Source organism: Lagopus muta, chromosome 7, assembly GCF_023343835.1.
Source record: "Lagopus muta isolate bLagMut1 chromosome 7, bLagMut1 primary, whole genome shotgun sequence".
In the NCBI taxonomy this organism is placed as follows: domain Eukaryota; kingdom Metazoa; phylum Chordata; class Aves; order Galliformes; family Phasianidae; genus Lagopus; species Lagopus muta.
The window spans coordinates 42,956,972-42,973,687 of NC_064439.1; the positions used below are offsets into that span (position 1 = coordinate 42,956,972).

Here is a 16,716-nt window from a genome sequence, read left to right on the forward strand (position 1 = left end):
ATGTCTGAGCAGTCAGCATTCTACATACATATTTAAAACCTAGCTTCTAAGTAGAAAATAAAACCCATCTTATTAGGTTATATAATAAAGCACAAGACTAAATCAATTTATTATCAACAAATTATTTGGGATCAAATTCAGTCTTTAACTAAAAGTGAGTCTACATCTTAAAGTCAGTTCTATTGCAAATAGTTGAGTTTTTATGGTCTGAAAAAGTGTGTTTAGATGGGTGTAGGCATTTGAGCCCACCCACACATTTAGGGAGGAAATAAAAAAGGAAATAATGCACACATGCAAAAAACAAAACAGCAAAAACTTCTGTAGATGCTCATTTATTTACTAATTCGTATTTTGCCAGCAGATTGCTTGAATTTTGTTAAGTTGCTTTGGTCAACACAGCCATTATTTTTGAAGCCCGGACCAAGGATTTCATTCTGAATTACAGGGGGATGTGAGCATGTTAATCTATTTCACGATTGGAAAGACATCAAAACTGGCTTTGATTCACTCCAGTGTCTGGATGGAGTATTTTGCATCAGAAGAAAGTTTTTCATGTAAATGAGAAGCTTGAGGGTTCTTCTTTAAGAACTTAGTAAAACTTAGCAGACTTAGTAAAATAATTTGTTTATTGAATTTACAAAACGATGTACAAAACAGGAGAAAACCTTTCTGGTGGGACTCTTGCAAGTACATGAAAGGGAGAAGTCTGCACCTCCTGAAACCCTCTGAAGTATATAAGCATCAGACTTAGCCTGGAGCTACAGAGCTCTGATCCTGTGGGTGCTGAGTGTGAAACTTCCTTGATTCTGTGGTACCCAGAGGCTCTGTCTAAATTAACACCCCTCAGCAAGGATGGGTGAGTAGATAGAAGTTGTTGGTGCTGCAACTTCTCAAATCTTTATTATAGATTTGAGGGGATTATTTTAGATTAGATTTAGTTTGGCAGCCTGCGCTGAATGCCCCTGCTATCTGTGCAACCTGAAGCTTTCTGGAGGACAGTATTGTAGGTATGTGCTCAGATGGCCTCGCAATGATGTAGCCCGTATAGTTATTTGTAGCCTCGTCCTGTTCCTGTTTGGTAGGAGGTTGCATCTGAAGCATGCCCTGTGGCGGAGTTTTCAGGTTTTCTTCCTCAGTTCCTCACATGAATTGAGTTCATGTGAACTGAAGTTGTTCTGAGAAACCACCTAGCTCAACAGTAAAAGGTTTTGCTTCAGAACTGTGCTCTTGCTCTAACAGATAAAGTGTGAGAGTATGCAGAGCAAAAGGATGACATGGGAGAAGTGGGGAGATTCCGGCAGAAACGATAGAAAGATACTTCTCTCCTTTTTGAAGAAAGTATTTATCTGAATTTCCAGTTGTTTGATCAAGTTTAATAATCAGCACAGAGGCAGTCTGTGGCTTTTGGACAGCATGCTTGTGGTAGGTGTTCCTGTTTTGTGACTACAGTCAATTGCTGTCATTGCAATCCAAGGTGGTAATGAGACTGATGATACAAATTCTGCATGGCTGGCCTTGCTGTCTCTAGATAATCACAGCAGAGGATAATTCAATCTCTTTTGTGGCTCTTGGGGGAAGAACGACATTAACTCATTTGTGTCACTAGATTTGAAGCTAGGATGTGTTTAATTCTGGCTGCAGGAAAACTTGATGCCACTTGCTGTTCCACACTCACCTGATATGCTTCGTTTATGTTTACTTTAAATACATGCTGCATGAGGCTCAGCCTTCTTCCCCTAAAACACTTTGCAAATGAACAGATTTTTTTTTTCTAGCTGGAACCTAGAAACTGCTAACTGCCAAGGAGAATTGTTTTTTTCTTTACATAGAGCTACCAAATTTTGGCTATTCTCTGATGCAACTGTGTCTCAGCTTTGAACTGTTTTGCCTTAGTAATTAGAGCTGACTAACTTCTTCAATACAGAGTGCAGCGCTGGCTAGTAAATCTGGATGTTTTCTTTTCTTTTGCAGTCAGAGCTACCACAAGTACACTACAGTTCACTTTTTGGTTAAGTCTTCATTGCCCTGCAGTCGTCATCCAAACTATTACGTGGATGGACTTACTATTAGATGACAGTAGTATTTGGTGTATGTAGAATTCAAGCATTTCATGGAGCTAGTCTTGTGAACTTTGGATTTTAAGCATTTATTGGATTAAGCCAAAATCTGTATGTGGTGCAGAGGAGGTCTACAGGAGCAAATCTTCATGCTTGTATTGCTGTTCTTCTGAAGTGCAGGTTTTACAGAGCCACAGAATCATAGGAGCTGGAAGGGACCAATGGATGTGAACCAGTCCCAATCCCCTACTACAGCAGACCCCCTACAGTAGATTACACAGGAAAGCGTCCATGTGGGTTCTGAATATCTCCAGAGAAAGAGTTTCCACAGCCTCCTTGGACAACTTGTTTCAGTGCTTGGTCACCCTCACAGTAATGAAGTTTTTCCTCATGCTCAGATGGAATTTCCCATGTTCCTGTGGTGTGTGCCCATCACCCCCTTGTTCTGTCATTGTGCACCACTGAAAAGAGCCTGGCCTCCTTATCTTGATGCTTGTCCTGTAGATATTTTTAAGTTGGTAAGATCCTCTCTCAACCTTCTCTCCCGCTGACTGAACAGCCCCAGGTCTCTCAGCCTTTCCTCATAAGAGGGAGGCTCTAGGCCCCTTGTCATCTTTGCGTCCTCTGCTGGACTCTCTCTAGAAGTTCCCTGTCTTTCTTGAACTGAGGAGCCCAGAAATGAACAAAGCATTCCAGGTGCAGACTCACCAGGACAGAGTAGAGAACGAGGATTGCTTCTCTCGACCTGTTAGCCATGCACTTTTTAATGCATCCTGGGCTACCTTTGGCCTTCTTGGTCTCAAGGGCACACTGCTGACTCATGGCCAACCGGTTGTTTTCCAGGACACCCAGGTCCTTCTCTGCAGAGCTCCTTTCCAGCAGGTCAGCCCCTAACCTGCACTGATGCATGTGGTTGTGCCTCCCCATGCGCAGGGCAGGAGCTTGCTCTTGCTGAACCTCACGTAGTTCTGCTCTGCCTAGCTCTCCAGCATGTCCAGGTCTCACTGAAAGGCAGCACAGCCTTCTGCTGTGTCAGCCACTCCTCTTTGCTTCATATCACCAGCAAACTTGTTGAGGGTGGACTCTGCCTTCCTCCAGGTCATTGATGATGATGTTTAATAAGACTGCAGCCAGTACCATTGCATCATCGCTAGTTATGGGCTTCCAATTAGACTCTGTGCTGCAGATTAGAGCCCTTTGAGCTTTACCATCAGCCACTTCCCAAACCGTCTCACTGCCCACTCATTTACCCCACATTTCTGAAGCTTACCTACAGCAATGTATGAGAGACAGTGTGAAAAACTTCTCTGAAGTCAAGATGGACTACACTCCCTGCTCTCTCCTCATCTAAGCAGCTAATCATGGCATCATAGGAGGCTACCAGATTGGTCAGATGTGATTTCCCCTTCGTAAATCTGTGTTAACTACTATCATAACTTTCTCTTTCAAATCATTTTGCACAGTAAGATGACATGGTTAAAAACATTTAAATGGTAAACTTTGGAGAACTGCAGTCGTTCTGTAAACAAGATTACAATGAAGAAATAAGTTAACCTACCCCAAATTTAAGTGTTTTTTGAGACCCTGGTCTGTTTATTAACCCCAAACTGTCATCTTGTTTAGACTGGTGGAAATGGTGCAATACAGCCACTGACTTAAATCACACTAGGTAGAATAGAAGAGTTAAATTTAAATCCTGTATGCAGACACGTCCTATGCTGCTGCTGTTCACATACATAGTAGAAGGAATTAAATGCATGGATTTTTCATCAAGAAAAGTTATATTTTGGCTTTTAAATCGTGTACTTGTTTGGCTGCCAGAAGGAGAAAATAGGAAGCACTGCAATGACATTTTTATGGTCTTCCAGTTACTGTATATGCTGTTGGGACTGATTAACAAGAATGTTAGTTTTTCATATTTCATGGGAATAGTAGTGTCTGTCTCCCTTTATGGCTGCCTTGGGAGTATGGTGAATACTGCTCAGCTGTAACTTGTTTTTTCTATTCTGCAATAGGAGAATTTAGATGAAAGTTTAAAGGTTTGGTGGACAGTGTGCCCTTCATCCAGTAGCTAAGATCTGCCCTGCTGGGGAAGGTGTGCAAGCAGTGCCTCTATGGCTTCATAGATAAAGAGCCCAAACAGCATTTTTCCCACTGTGTGTGGAAGCAGAATATTCCATGAGGTCTGAGGGGGAGCAGGCATATGCATTTATTCCTGCTTTGTTCCATTTGTGATGCGAGTTCCTAACATCAAGGCAAATTCTCTGCCTTAATCTGGATTCTGACTTTCTCACATTGATTTTACATGGGTTTCTGCAGCAGACAGGGCAAATGGATTTTTTTGGGGGGGGTTGGGGTGGGTAAGGAGGGATGTAAGTTTTATTGTGTCTTTGTATTTGAAGCTCAGTTTGTTTATAGCTTCCATAAGTACCAACAGTGAAACAGCTTGTGTGAAGGAAGAGCCTGGATGGCTGTTTCTGAATGTTTATTTGCTCATAACAGTGCAGTTATAAAAGGCAGAAGCTGAGCCGTTGGGGTATAGCCTACAATGAAGGAGGAAGAAGCTGAGTGCCATGGCATTTCCCTGATGTGGATGTTAACTTGAGTGAAGGAAGGAGACAAAACTCATTCGCTGCAAACTTCTAATGCAATTTGCAGCGTTACGTTGGGGTGAAGGTTGTTTTAGTCAGGATTGTATGGGATGTAACATCGTGAATCTGCAGGGACGATCAGGTATGTCAGGCTTGGAATGCCACTGTGTCCAGAAAAGATTCAAGTGAGTTTTGAGAATCTGAGCTCTTGTAGACTTCTACACACAGCTTGCACCTCCATTTATCAGCGTTGTTTCATTTGGTGGTATTTTTATGGTGCTTCCTCTCAGAGGGTGCCAAAGCAAGGCATGTGGAGGAGGGGAAAACATGGCAAGAAGAGCATGAGTGCTCCTGTTGACCTTTTGTTGCCACCTCCCAGCCATGTCCTTGTTCATGTCAGACTTAACAATTTCCCCAAACAAATGCGAATCGCAGCCATGCGATGGCAACTATGGCAAAATGGAGCTCATTTAGTTATTCAGTCCTTGCGTTTCCAGTGTGTTTTCTTGTTTATAGCTTAAAGTGTTTCGATCATCAGTGCAGAGAAAATGAAGCTTTGCATTTCAATTCCAACTGAATTTAAACAGCGGATTTCTAAAATCAGTCATCTCTCCTCCGGCTCCTACAGAGCCATTGAATGGGGGCCATTTAGCAGTAATCAGCACGAAGTGACCCCGTTGTCCTTCGCAGTGTGTGCTTGGGTGGTGCACGGGTAATGGATGCTCTGCAGGGGAACTGTAAGATTTTCTGTTAGAACACTTGAACAAAGTTTTCCTTCCCACAGCAGCCGAGGTAGAGCAGCACCGCTTGTATGAGTATGGATTGTAAATCTATCATTGGATTTCACTTCTTCCTGTAGTTATTATGATTGTTAGAAAATCCAGGTTCTCTGAGCATGAGAATTATTTCCAGGTTATCCAGTGCCATGCAGAAATACAAATATGTGTCACTGAGGAAGATCTTACAGGATGTCATTTTGTGCATGAGGTTTCTTTTTTTTTTTCCTACAGTTAATACTACCTTTCAGTTTTCCAGTTGCATTCAGATTTCAGTGCAAATGAGTCGTCGCTGAGACTCTGAGAGGAGAATTTTGCTTTGTTGTTCCTATGCCTGCAGTGAAAGGGAGGAAAAAAAAGGTTGAGAAAAGGGAGTGTGAAAACTGCTGTAATTTAGTGCATGATTTCCTTGAAACTTTCCCCCAGGTCTGGAATGCACAATCTGTGTCGTGGCTGATTAGAGGGAGATGCTTCAGTCTTGCAGAATTTCTAGAAATAGTCATAGATGCTTTGGTGAAGCAATAACATTATTTACTGGGAATGCCAGAAGACAAAGATGCCAAACTCCTCAGCATAACTTCAGAAATGCATCCAGATAATGTTATTTTACTGTTAGAGATGAAAGGGATTTTATATAATACCGCAGGCAACTGTTTTCTTCCTGTTTCTCAGTGAAGCACCAAACAGAACATATTATGTTGCTGCACATCCATATTGAATTGCATTCATACCTTTTGCTTGCAGACCAAAGCACTGCTGTGATCTTGCTGACTTGGTCTTTGCTTTTCCACTGTAGTCTGAGTGTTCTTCCATGGCCTGTTCCTAAGACACCAATTAAGCTGAGGTTTTAGCAAAGAGTTGCTCCTCTTTTTTCTCTGTCTAATTTGATCTCACTGGGTGCATTAATATTCCTTTTTGATGGACTTTGTGCCCTGTTGGAGGTGGAAGCACTGAGGGGCAGTGATGAACAGACACTGTTGTAATGCACCTTTACTTCTGTTTGTGTAAAGGAAGAGCAGAGATAGGGACAGAGCAGGCAGCTCCAGGCTGTGCAGGGTAGATCAGTGGAGAGAATAAGCTGAGGGGGACGATTAGTGTAAGATCCTAATCCTTTCTGTATGGTTTGGTAACGAGCAGTTTTGAATGCTGATGTTCCTGAAATATCAGTAGATGCACGGTGATGTGCAGCCTGTCTGCTGCGTGAGGTGGCTCATGCAGGAGGCTGACCTAGTTCACAGGGTTCTCTTTTCTTGAGTGAGAGAGAGAGGCAGGTGGTGAGCCAAGGTGGCTGCACCAAGCTTACGCCAAGTTGGGTTAGGCAAAATTAGCTGTTGGGAAATAACACTGTACAAGGAATAGCAATTTTCTACACTGTACAACCCTGCAAGGTGCACAAATAGCTGCTCTATATACTGTATTTGGCTTTCAATATTTGCTGAATTAGTCAGGTTAAATTAGCACTTAAGGAGAAGAAAATTCTTCTGATTTATGCTGTTTGGAATGGCTTGAGTTAAGCACTTGTTCCTTTTGTTTTGCAGACTTTGTGAAGCCAACTCCAGCAAAGAGAAGGAGTTCTATTTCTGCCAGCCAGACCCAGTCTCCAGTGCTGGTCCCCCTGATGGCAGTTTGTACAACCCTCTGAAACCTGCCAAGCTGGACGCCACAGATTTGCACGACTGCACTTTGGCCGCCACTGTGCCTCCCTCGGAGCTGTTGAACCATGCAGTCCAAGCCTGTGACACAGGCATTCATGAAGAGCAGTATGTAAGCGAAGCAGTGGAAGATGATGTGCCAGACTGCAGAGAGTACAGAGATGCCTGCACCATTACTGGTAAGCAGTCATAGGTTTTATCTCGAGAAGGCTGTGGAGATGTGTAGTTAAGCTTCCATTCTTAAGCTTGTATCTGGTCCATGGATGGTGTTGGTGCTGCTGTTTTGCATGTTTTTACTTATTTAGTAGGGGGTTTCACTGGTACCTGAATTTTCAATGTCAACTCTTTATAAGGCTTAGGGGTTTCACAGATGGGCTCAACTGATGATAGCTGTGAAACCAGGATATTATACTTGCATGCTTGGGAAGTTGAACCATTTGGAGCATGTCTGGAAGGCAAGACAACAGTCAGGAATGAGAGGAAAAGAGTACTGCAGCTTGATGTTATGTTCAGCATAACTGAGATTTTTATGTTTGTGACATAAGAATTTATTTGTGGCAGAAGGGAACGGGAGAGACAATATGAAGCATCCAGTGTTTTGACTGTATATCTTTTCACTTTTCAAAGCCATTCTGTTTTTTGTCATGTTAGTCCTGAAACTCTAAAAGTTTATGCATAAGGAGGAGCTTCTTTTGCATGTTGTATGAAAGATTAAATGCCTTTTTATCGTACAGTTAATACAAATAAGTGGAATGTGTATTTAAATATGACATTTTAAGCAGAGTTAGCTTCTTAGTTCTGTGGTCAATTGACCCAATTCCTTTGTGGTTGAATAATCACTGTAGCTCAGTTTAGTCATGGATATGGCCATGAAATAAATGGCAGGTAGTTTCCATTCCAAATGCATGGGTTTTAGCTGAGCTGAACTCTGTTAGCTTCAAGTGACCTTGTCAGTTCCAGGGTCTTCTGGCATTGTTTGGGAAGTCAGCTGAGTTTTCACAAAGAAGAAATGTGAGCACTGAAATAAACAAAAAATAAGACCAGGGACCTTCTAATTGGCTGCTGGATAGCTGTATCCCAGGTAACTTCCACCTTCTGAATCTTCTGAGGTCAGAGAGCTGGTTAATGAAGTCTGTTGGCAGGTATTTCTGTAGTGTACCTTAATCTTACTCAGCCTATGTGCTGTGTAGTTGTTGATATTCTCAGAAAAAGAAAGTTAGGAGGGGAGTGATGCTCTGAATACCCCTATTCTTTACATTCCAGGATGCTGGAGTAGTAATGCATACATACCCATGCCATGCAGAGGGGAAAGTGTGAGAAGATGACACTTACTGCTTTGGATTGATGGCTTTAAGGACAACTGTCAACAGAACAGTGCAGCACTTCTGTGAACACTAAAAGGGGGCTTGCAGTGCCTGTTAAGGTGTTGCAGATGAAATTTGTGATGACTAGTCCAGAATTTAAGGTGACATACTAATGATGTGGTTAGAATAGCTGCTTATGTTTGAGAAACCTTCTGATTCACTCTTAGGGAAGGTTGCTTTTTGCAGCTAGCCTGCGCTCTGGAGTTGCTCATCCCTGCCATTATAACCTTTACTTGGTTCTCTTTACAACACCATTACAGTTCTTTTTGCAGCACACATGCAGCACATCCCTTTCAGTCAGATGTGCTTGTATATAGAATTAAGTTTTTGGTAACAAAAGATAGCTCCTCAACCCTGGTTATTCCTCTATGCTATGTTTTCCAGGGTCCTTGTAGAATTATCTTTATTGCAAGTTCTGTTGGTCGTGTCCTGACCCTCCAACTCTGTTTTACCTTTTCCTAACTTTTCTTTAAAGTAGTTTTTGTTAAATTGAGGTCAGGGCATGTCATCTTATCTCATGCTGTTTCAAGCATGATGTACTTTCTGAATCTCATCTTTCTCACTTATCAGCCAAATGTGGTTTGCTGATTGATCCTGTAATGTTTTTATATTGGTTGCCTGTTCTGCAGCAGTAAACTGGTACCACTTATTGACTTGGAGGCCAGACAGTAAAATTTACAGTAGAAACAGTTTGTTGTGTTTTTGTTGTTGTTGTTTTGTTTTGTGTTAGTTTCAACTCTGTTGTGCTTTGTAAAGGGGTCAAAGGGCAAAGACTGGGAGATGGAAATTGCTCTTGTACTTGCTCTGCAAAATCTCTTCTTGGTCAGCAGTACATACATCTTGTATACATCTGACACAAGGAGAGGAAGAATTGTCAGAGCCTTTAATGTGAACTCTTTGTGTAGGTCTGGCAGGTCAGCACCACTTACGTTGTAAGATCTCCAGAGGAAAACAATTGTTCATACCAAGTCTGCATATGCTGTATTTTTTTCCCTACTGCTGAGCCTTTGCTTAGCCAGGAGCAGACAGTTTCAAGTACAACAATTGTGGTGATCTGTTTTCTTTCAGTCGATGGTTAACAGTTGGATTTTACTGTAAAGGTTTTCTGCAAAAGTTGTTGTACATAAAGGCTTGTACACAGCAAGCAAATCCCGGGGAAATGAGTGGCAGTGCTCTGTGGTGGTACTTTCTCAAATGTAAACAGCAAATGGCAGTGAAATTGGAGTTGGCCCTGATGTATCCTAAACCTATGAGGTGGTATGCTTTTTAATGTTCAAGGAGGCCATGGGTGCATGAAGAATTTTAAATTATTGTAGCTTTCTTTGGATCTATTCTTTTTGCTGGCAGCAGGTGGGCACTCCAGTGCTCTGTCAGCAGTTCAGTCTTTGCTGCGTGGGACCTAGGGGAAGATTCAGTTACAGCTGAAGGTGCACTGCGCATTCTGATTGTACTGAGCATGCTATCTTGGATACAAATTTGGCTTAAACATTTCCTTTCCCCAGCCTGTCCCAGCAACACGTGTGTGCAGATTTTTGTGGCACTGAGATTTTTGAGGTATTTTAGACAGCTGCTCCAGATAGAATCTGCTTCTCACTTGGGCAGAAGGGGTGATGTGGGTGTTGCTTTTAGCTGGGTCACATCACTGAGCTGCTTCATCCTGTGGCCTAGAAGCAGCTGTGCTGGCATAGCCAAGGCAGTGAGCTGAATGAGGGCAGGCTGGTGGGACTGAAAAACAAAACAAAACAAAAAAGCAGAGGAAAGGTTTACATAAGTTAATGTCAACACTGGTGGGAGGCAGCACCCTCGAAGACTTCTTCCATACCAGATTTGTTGGTGGTAAAGCAATCCAAAGCTTGTAGTTACTGTAACTGAAGTGTTACACCTGCACATTTGTACAGTCTGAAGGTGTGCTAGTTTGAGCAGAGGGGCAAAAGAAATAGGACACTTGATTTCTTAAAAATAATTGGTTTTGAATGTTTTAATAGCCATTATATTAAAAACAAACAAACACACAAAAACAGAAACAAAAACAAACAAAACTGGTGGGCCACTTTCTAAACAGTAATATTATTAAACCTGTAAATGGATTAAGTATCTGCTACATATAATAAATAATTTGGAATTGTTGTTCCTTTTATTTGTTACCACAGTTTGAATGAGAAGTTTCAGGTTCTGAGGCTGATGGACAGTGGGGCAGCACTGTATAACATGGAAACGTCACTCTCCTACTACATGTGTAAAGCACCTATCTTGTCCCAGTTGGATTTTTCCTTCGAACTTCTCTTTTTCTGGCTGCTGCCATTCCAGAACACAAAGATGCAAACACGAATATAGCACCATCTAGTGTTCTTTTTCACAGAAAAGGAACGAATGTGTTTCCAAAAATGCATTTCCCTGTAGCTGCAGTGCAGGCCTGGAGGCCTCCAGTCAAATAGATGCTGACAGTAACAATACCTCGGGGGTGGGACTTTCCCCTCCAGCACCTCTCACCTCCTCTTTTTGTAAAGAGAGAAGGGCTGCAATCTTGATAGGATAAAGCAGAGTATCACTGTGTCAGTTGCTAAATAATCCAATTATTACAAAAGCCTTTTAATCAGATTGCCTTTTCCATGTCCATCATCTGCTGTCAGACAAGTGCTGTCCTTCTGGAAGTGGAGAGTACAGTGCAGATGGAAATCTGAAATATTGTTGGAGCATAGAGTTACTCTTCTGGCATCTTGGCATCCATCACAATGCATTTCTGGCTATTAAATTTTTATTTGTTTCTCTTTGTGCGTATCTCACACAGGATCATAAACTATCTTCACTAAGTTAACTTTGTATGCTTTCTTGTATCTGAAGACTATTTGCAGTGGTTTTGGCATGGTGTACTTTGTAATTCAAGAACTAGCTGTTTAATATGCTACTCAGGCTTTCTCCATCCTTCTCTGAAAAAGAAGAGAATGAATGGACTATGATTTAAATTGCCTAGCTCCCTCATTAGTTTGCAAAATTCATTTGTTCATTATACAAGTTACTCTTTCTGAATGTATGTGGGAGTGTATTCTCTGGCTTTCAAATACTGGGCAATTCCCTGAGAGTTCTTGGAAAATGATTTATGGTGATAAACCACTTCTGTGTTTTATGTTCAGTGCTTCTCAGTAAGCTCTGTTCTTACTGAACAAAAAAAACCAAACATCACCAGATAGATCAAACCACATGATCTCTATTTCTCTCATCTGAGAGATCTCTCTGAGAAAAGTTACGTGACTTGGAAGGTCAAATAACAGTAAGTTGCTCCTTACTCCAATGGTGGGCACTCAGCCTCCAGAGAAACCATCTTTCTCTTGCTCCTGCCAGAAAAGATTTTCCCTGGATTTTCATCGGTTTTCCTTAGTAAGGCTTTAATTATGGTCTTCTATGAAACAAATATTCCATCAAATGTTGAAAAACTCTTTGTGGGAATGACTTGGTCACGTGTCCTATGGTAAGTTGTATAATTTTGACCATTTTTCTTCTGTAGTTATTTCATTCTAAAGGGCATCTCCAGAGCCTGAAGGATTTCTTTGCTGCTTCTCCTACCTTTGTGACAAAGTTGTGCCTGTCTCCTCCAGCAGCAATTGCAGTTGTTGGTATAGAGAGCCCATGTGCAGCTGCTCTCAGTCATCTGTTCTCAGCACATGTATCCCCATCACTGTTGGGGAACAGAACTGTTGTTAAGAGGTCTGCAGGGTACAGCCCTGCCTACTTCTTTTTGTGTCTACTAACTTTGGACTCCAGCTGTGTTATTTTAAGTTCCTTTTGAATCTGCTGATTGTATTACCATGTGAGTGCATGGATTTTACAGGCTGTGTACAGTGATACTCAGACCAGTCTCCAACTGGTTTGTCTGTGCTTGTTCTCGTTATGTAGGGTTTGAGTAATCAGTTCTTCATTCACCTTACCACACTCATGATACAAAAAACCTCTGTCACTTTCACTCACCATCCTTCTCCTCTCCCAACTCTCAGTCTTTCCTTGAAATAAGTTTGGGAATTGGTCTCTGAACTCCACACAGCTTCTCCTGCTTCTTTTACTTCTGCTTCATATCAGTTGTTTGCCAGTTGTTTGTTCCTTTCCAGAACTTAGTATTCTTCTTGACTTCCTTCCTGTCACTCTATCTCCTAACCTGTATCCCAGGTTTGTGCTTTCTTCTTTCAAGTGTTACACATATTTTTTTCCAAGCAATTTTCTTCTCCTGTTTATCCAGTCTTTGTGCTGGCTTGCATCATACTAGCAAAAGGGAGGTATATGTTTTTTAGTGTAAACTGTCAATTCTAGAGTCAGCATAAAAGTGACTGCAGGAACTGTTGAAGTCTGGGGTGATGCTTTTTACTAAGTTCCTGTATTTCTTGTGCTTTGGGAAGCATACTTGTGGTTCTTACATTTGGAATTTAATTGGGGTAGGGGAGAGCAGGAGGTGTAAGTATTCTTTGGTGCTCTGCATTTGTTCTTTGGAGAATTAACTCCTGAGGGCAGATGCCTGGTGGTGGTTTTGTTTTTCTCTTTTGTGGTGCACATAAATAGTTCTGGAAGACTAAAAAACTCTTTTTGTTTATTGGTGCATTTAAATATATGAAAATACTCTTATTCCACTATTTTGTCTCGCTGACATGCAATCAGAGTGAAGCCATGCACTCCCTGGATACACATGTATGTATGCATCCTGAAGTTTTTTCCTGTTAAAGTCAACCTCTGTAAAAAGCAAGTTACATAAGAATTAATCTGTGTTTTTTTTCCTTTGTGATTCCAAAGCATTATTGACAGCTGTTGTGCAGGGGCTGACACATCCTGTAGCAGGCCTGAAAAACAAGCAAAAGCAGACAATTGCTTGTCAGGGTTTTCCGTGCTCAGTGACTTATCAATGGGCTCCTTTGCCCTTTCAGGACATTCTCTGTCTTGGCAGTGAGGAGATCCTGGTGGCTAATGAATGTGTTTGTTCTTACTGCTGCTGAGCACTGTGCTGCCAACGTATGTTTGATGCATGAATAGCTTTTGTTCTTGCTCTAGAAGAATGGCTGAAGTGGTAGAATTTCCTTTTCTTTTCTGTTAAACATAAAAACAAATGCCCTAATATGGCTGCGTATATGTAGGGAGAGAAACATTTCCATACTGAAGCAAAATTTGTTTAAATTGACTCCATTAAGATGCTGTAGAAGGGACCTAGTGGTTCAATGGCCTCTCCTCACCAAGATCTGTTTCATTCTTTTATACTCAGCAGGAACACGTGTGTTGGGTTGAAACCAAGCAGAGACATTCTAACCTAACAAACAATGATATTCTTCACAATGAAACTGCAGTTTGCAGAGGTTTTATCTTTGTTAGCTTTGGCTTTCCCTGTCTTTAACCGTTGTGTTTTGTTTCGTAGCTTACCTCTTCAAGATGCTTAAGTTGCTTTCTTTGCCTTAGAAGCTAGTGACACACTTTACAAACAGAGTATGTGAGTTCAGCAGCAGCGTTTCTAAGACTTCAGTATAATTAGACTTATTCTTGTCATCCTAGAACTGAAGAAGAATAGGAACATGGTGGACTTGGATTTTTGACCTGTAGCAGGTCAACGTGCAGAGTAATTTGTTAATTTACATCAAAGACATGCTTGTAATTTGGACCCCAGTTAGTATTTAATGCCTGTCTCTGAGTGGGCCTTGGGAGCTCAAATAATGGACAACTGCAGGCTGTATTTCTTTCCTTAGCAGACCAGTAAGCAGCCTAAATGCAAGGTTCGAGTTTCTCTATGCTCTTGCTTTCCATTTGTGTGGATCTGTTCATGGTACCAATGAGTAGTTCATTCCACGATGCTCTAAATTAGCAGGAAACATCTGAAAACCATGGTCCCATGCTGCTTCACACAGCCTGGAAGTGTCTGCTGCATTGAGAGACCACTTTTCTTGTTTTTTATCCCAGGAATACAATTGGACTTTAGGCTTGGTTCTGATGACAAAGGAGAATGCTGATGTAGCTACGGCCTCCTGGTTGGTGTCCAGCTGATTTAGGTGACCCTTCTCTGAAGGAGTTTCTCAAGCTGGTGGAATGGAATATCTGGAACCAAGTTTGATCATGGTGGCGCTGCACATTACTTCACCTTTTCAAAAAGGAAGGGGCAGTACATTGTGAACCATAAATGGAGCACTTCCTATTTAAAGAGTAGAAAACAGCGCCCTGTTGTCTGAGGGAACACATAATACAGAGTTTTGTCATGTTACATACGGGGATACAAAATTCCCAAGTGCTTCCTGATCTTCGGATTCTGAGAACTGAAAACCAAAATGGAGTTTGTGTTCCATGCACGCATATGTTATTTCAAAACTTGTGGTTGAGATTCACTAGTATTTAGCATGTGATAGCCTCAGGTTGATGGACTTTAATTTCTTGTGTTCCATGTGGCTGGACTTTAGTCTCCATGCAGTAGCCCCGTTCTGCAGAGAAGCTTCCTTGTACATAACCAGTAGGTAGCTGGCACTGGAGTTGAACCATTTTCAGGTATGGTGTGCTTTTAAAGGAAGAAATAAATAAAAATTGTTATGTATTGTTGAGCTGTTTTCATACAGTTTTTAAGTTTGTCTGTTTAAAATGTTTGAGAACTATATGTCAAGGAGGAGTACAGTGTGTGGGGGGTGGGAAATGGGACACACTCACAGAACAGGGAGAGGAATGAGTAGATCCAGGAAGTGGTGACTTCTTCAAGCTTTCTCTAGAGAATTTCCTTGTTTCTCTTACCTCTTTTTCTTTCTGTTTCTCATCTATTTCATTTTTCCACCACCATGCAGAAAGGCTGTGACAAGGTAGGAAGTACTCATTCTCTTGCGGGAACTGCAAGAATTTGCCTGAATGCAGTTTACTGTATTCTTTATTCCAATTTTTGTATGATGATTTTTTACTTTTTGTTTGTTTGTTTTAAAATTATTTTTCCTTTATAAGGAGAGGAAATTTGAAGTACCCATTCCTGGCTGTGGGCTGAGCACCAGCAGATGGGAGGTATTGGGATGCAGTAGAGTCTCGTGGAAGATGTTTGGGGTGGGTGAATTACACGACCTGCTGACCAAAACTTGTGCTTTGAAGGCTGCCAAGCAGCAAAGCAGTTCCCCAAGGCCAGACCTCGGTGTGGTTCTGTTCAGCATACTGCTTCTGCACAGCAGTTGCTCCCTGTTTCTCACAGGAGTCATTTCAGGGTAGCAGAGCTGCTCTGAGCTGTTTGCATGGTGTTAACCTCTGTGAGGGCCAGAGCTGAGGAGAATGGTGCTCCAGGAATGCTACGGTTTCTCTACAGTTTCTGTACAGTTTCTGAGTAGTTTTCTTGTAGTCTCAGAGCTTTTTAAGAAGAAAAAAACAAAAAGTAATCCAGTGTGTACTGCACATGGTTAGTTTTGCAGAGCTACTGGTAGTATACGTGTGGAGAGAGAAAACTCACATGAGAAATGGCAGAACTGTTATGTTTTATGTGGGGATACTGGGTAATAAGGCCTTTCTTGCACCAGGTGGCAGTATCCACTGCTCAGAGGTGCTTTAGTGAACTGGAAAGCCCTTTCACCTTGACTCTGAGAGACTCTGCTTAAAAACAAACCAATTAAACCATAAAGACTGAGGAGAGTTTGGACAAGAATTCAGCAGATTCTAAACTAAGCACTTTATATTCCGTGTGTGGGTTAGCTGTAGTGTACTGTTTCTAAAAGCAAAAAATAAAAACCAGTAAGTACCAGCAAGTACCAGGCTTTGAGAATCACAGAACTTGTTTTCTGTGCTTTTATTCCTGTATGGTTTGTTTGTTTTACTTATCCCTTCTGTTATTTTTCTTCTCAGTTTATCAGTACTTTTGTGTGAAATTGATATTAAAATTGAAGACATACTCTTTGTAAATGAATCGTGCTAGGTATTATTTTTGCTGTATGATACATAATTGTCCATTCAGACAAAACTGAACAAGTGAAACTCAAAAGCCTGGTAGGGAATGGAGAGTGACAGATCAGCTGCTTTAAAGGAACCATGTTGTTTAGAGTGACATCTTCAGATCTTTCCAAGTGCATTTCCACAGTCCCTCCACCGCCTTTCTCATGTACTTTGTCCTTACTTTTGTCTTTATAGCTATAATTAGTAGTGGAGAAGACAGATAATAAAAGCTAACTCAAGCTGAGGTTCAATTGCCTGGTGACAAGGTGTTGGCATAGTTCCTCCAATCCAGGATGCCCAGAGAAGTGGAGATACCCTGGTCAGTCAGATGCCAATGTCTAAGAAGATATGGAGCATGCTAAGAAAGAATGTTT

At 41.5% G+C, this 16,716-nt stretch overlaps 1 protein-coding gene across 6 annotated transcripts in view; it reads left to right on the plus strand.

Moving 5' to 3' along the window:
* TRAK1 (trafficking kinesin protein 1) overlaps positions 1-16,716 on the plus strand; it is a 489,038-nt gene that overhangs the window by 404,017 nt on the left and 68,305 nt on the right. For 4 of the 6 annotated variants that reach the window (XM_048951223.1, XM_048951217.1, XM_048951218.1 and 1 more), the window contains exon 2: positions 6,963-7,255. The exons of the other annotated variants lie outside the window; for them this stretch is intronic. Coding sequence is in view for 3 of the 4 variants with exons in the window: in XM_048951217.1 (XP_048807174.1) it covers positions 6,963-7,255 (293 nt within the window). In the remaining variant the exon portion in view is untranslated. The remainder of the gene's footprint in view (positions 1-6,962; positions 7,256-16,716) is intronic. 6 annotated transcript variants of the gene reach the window in all.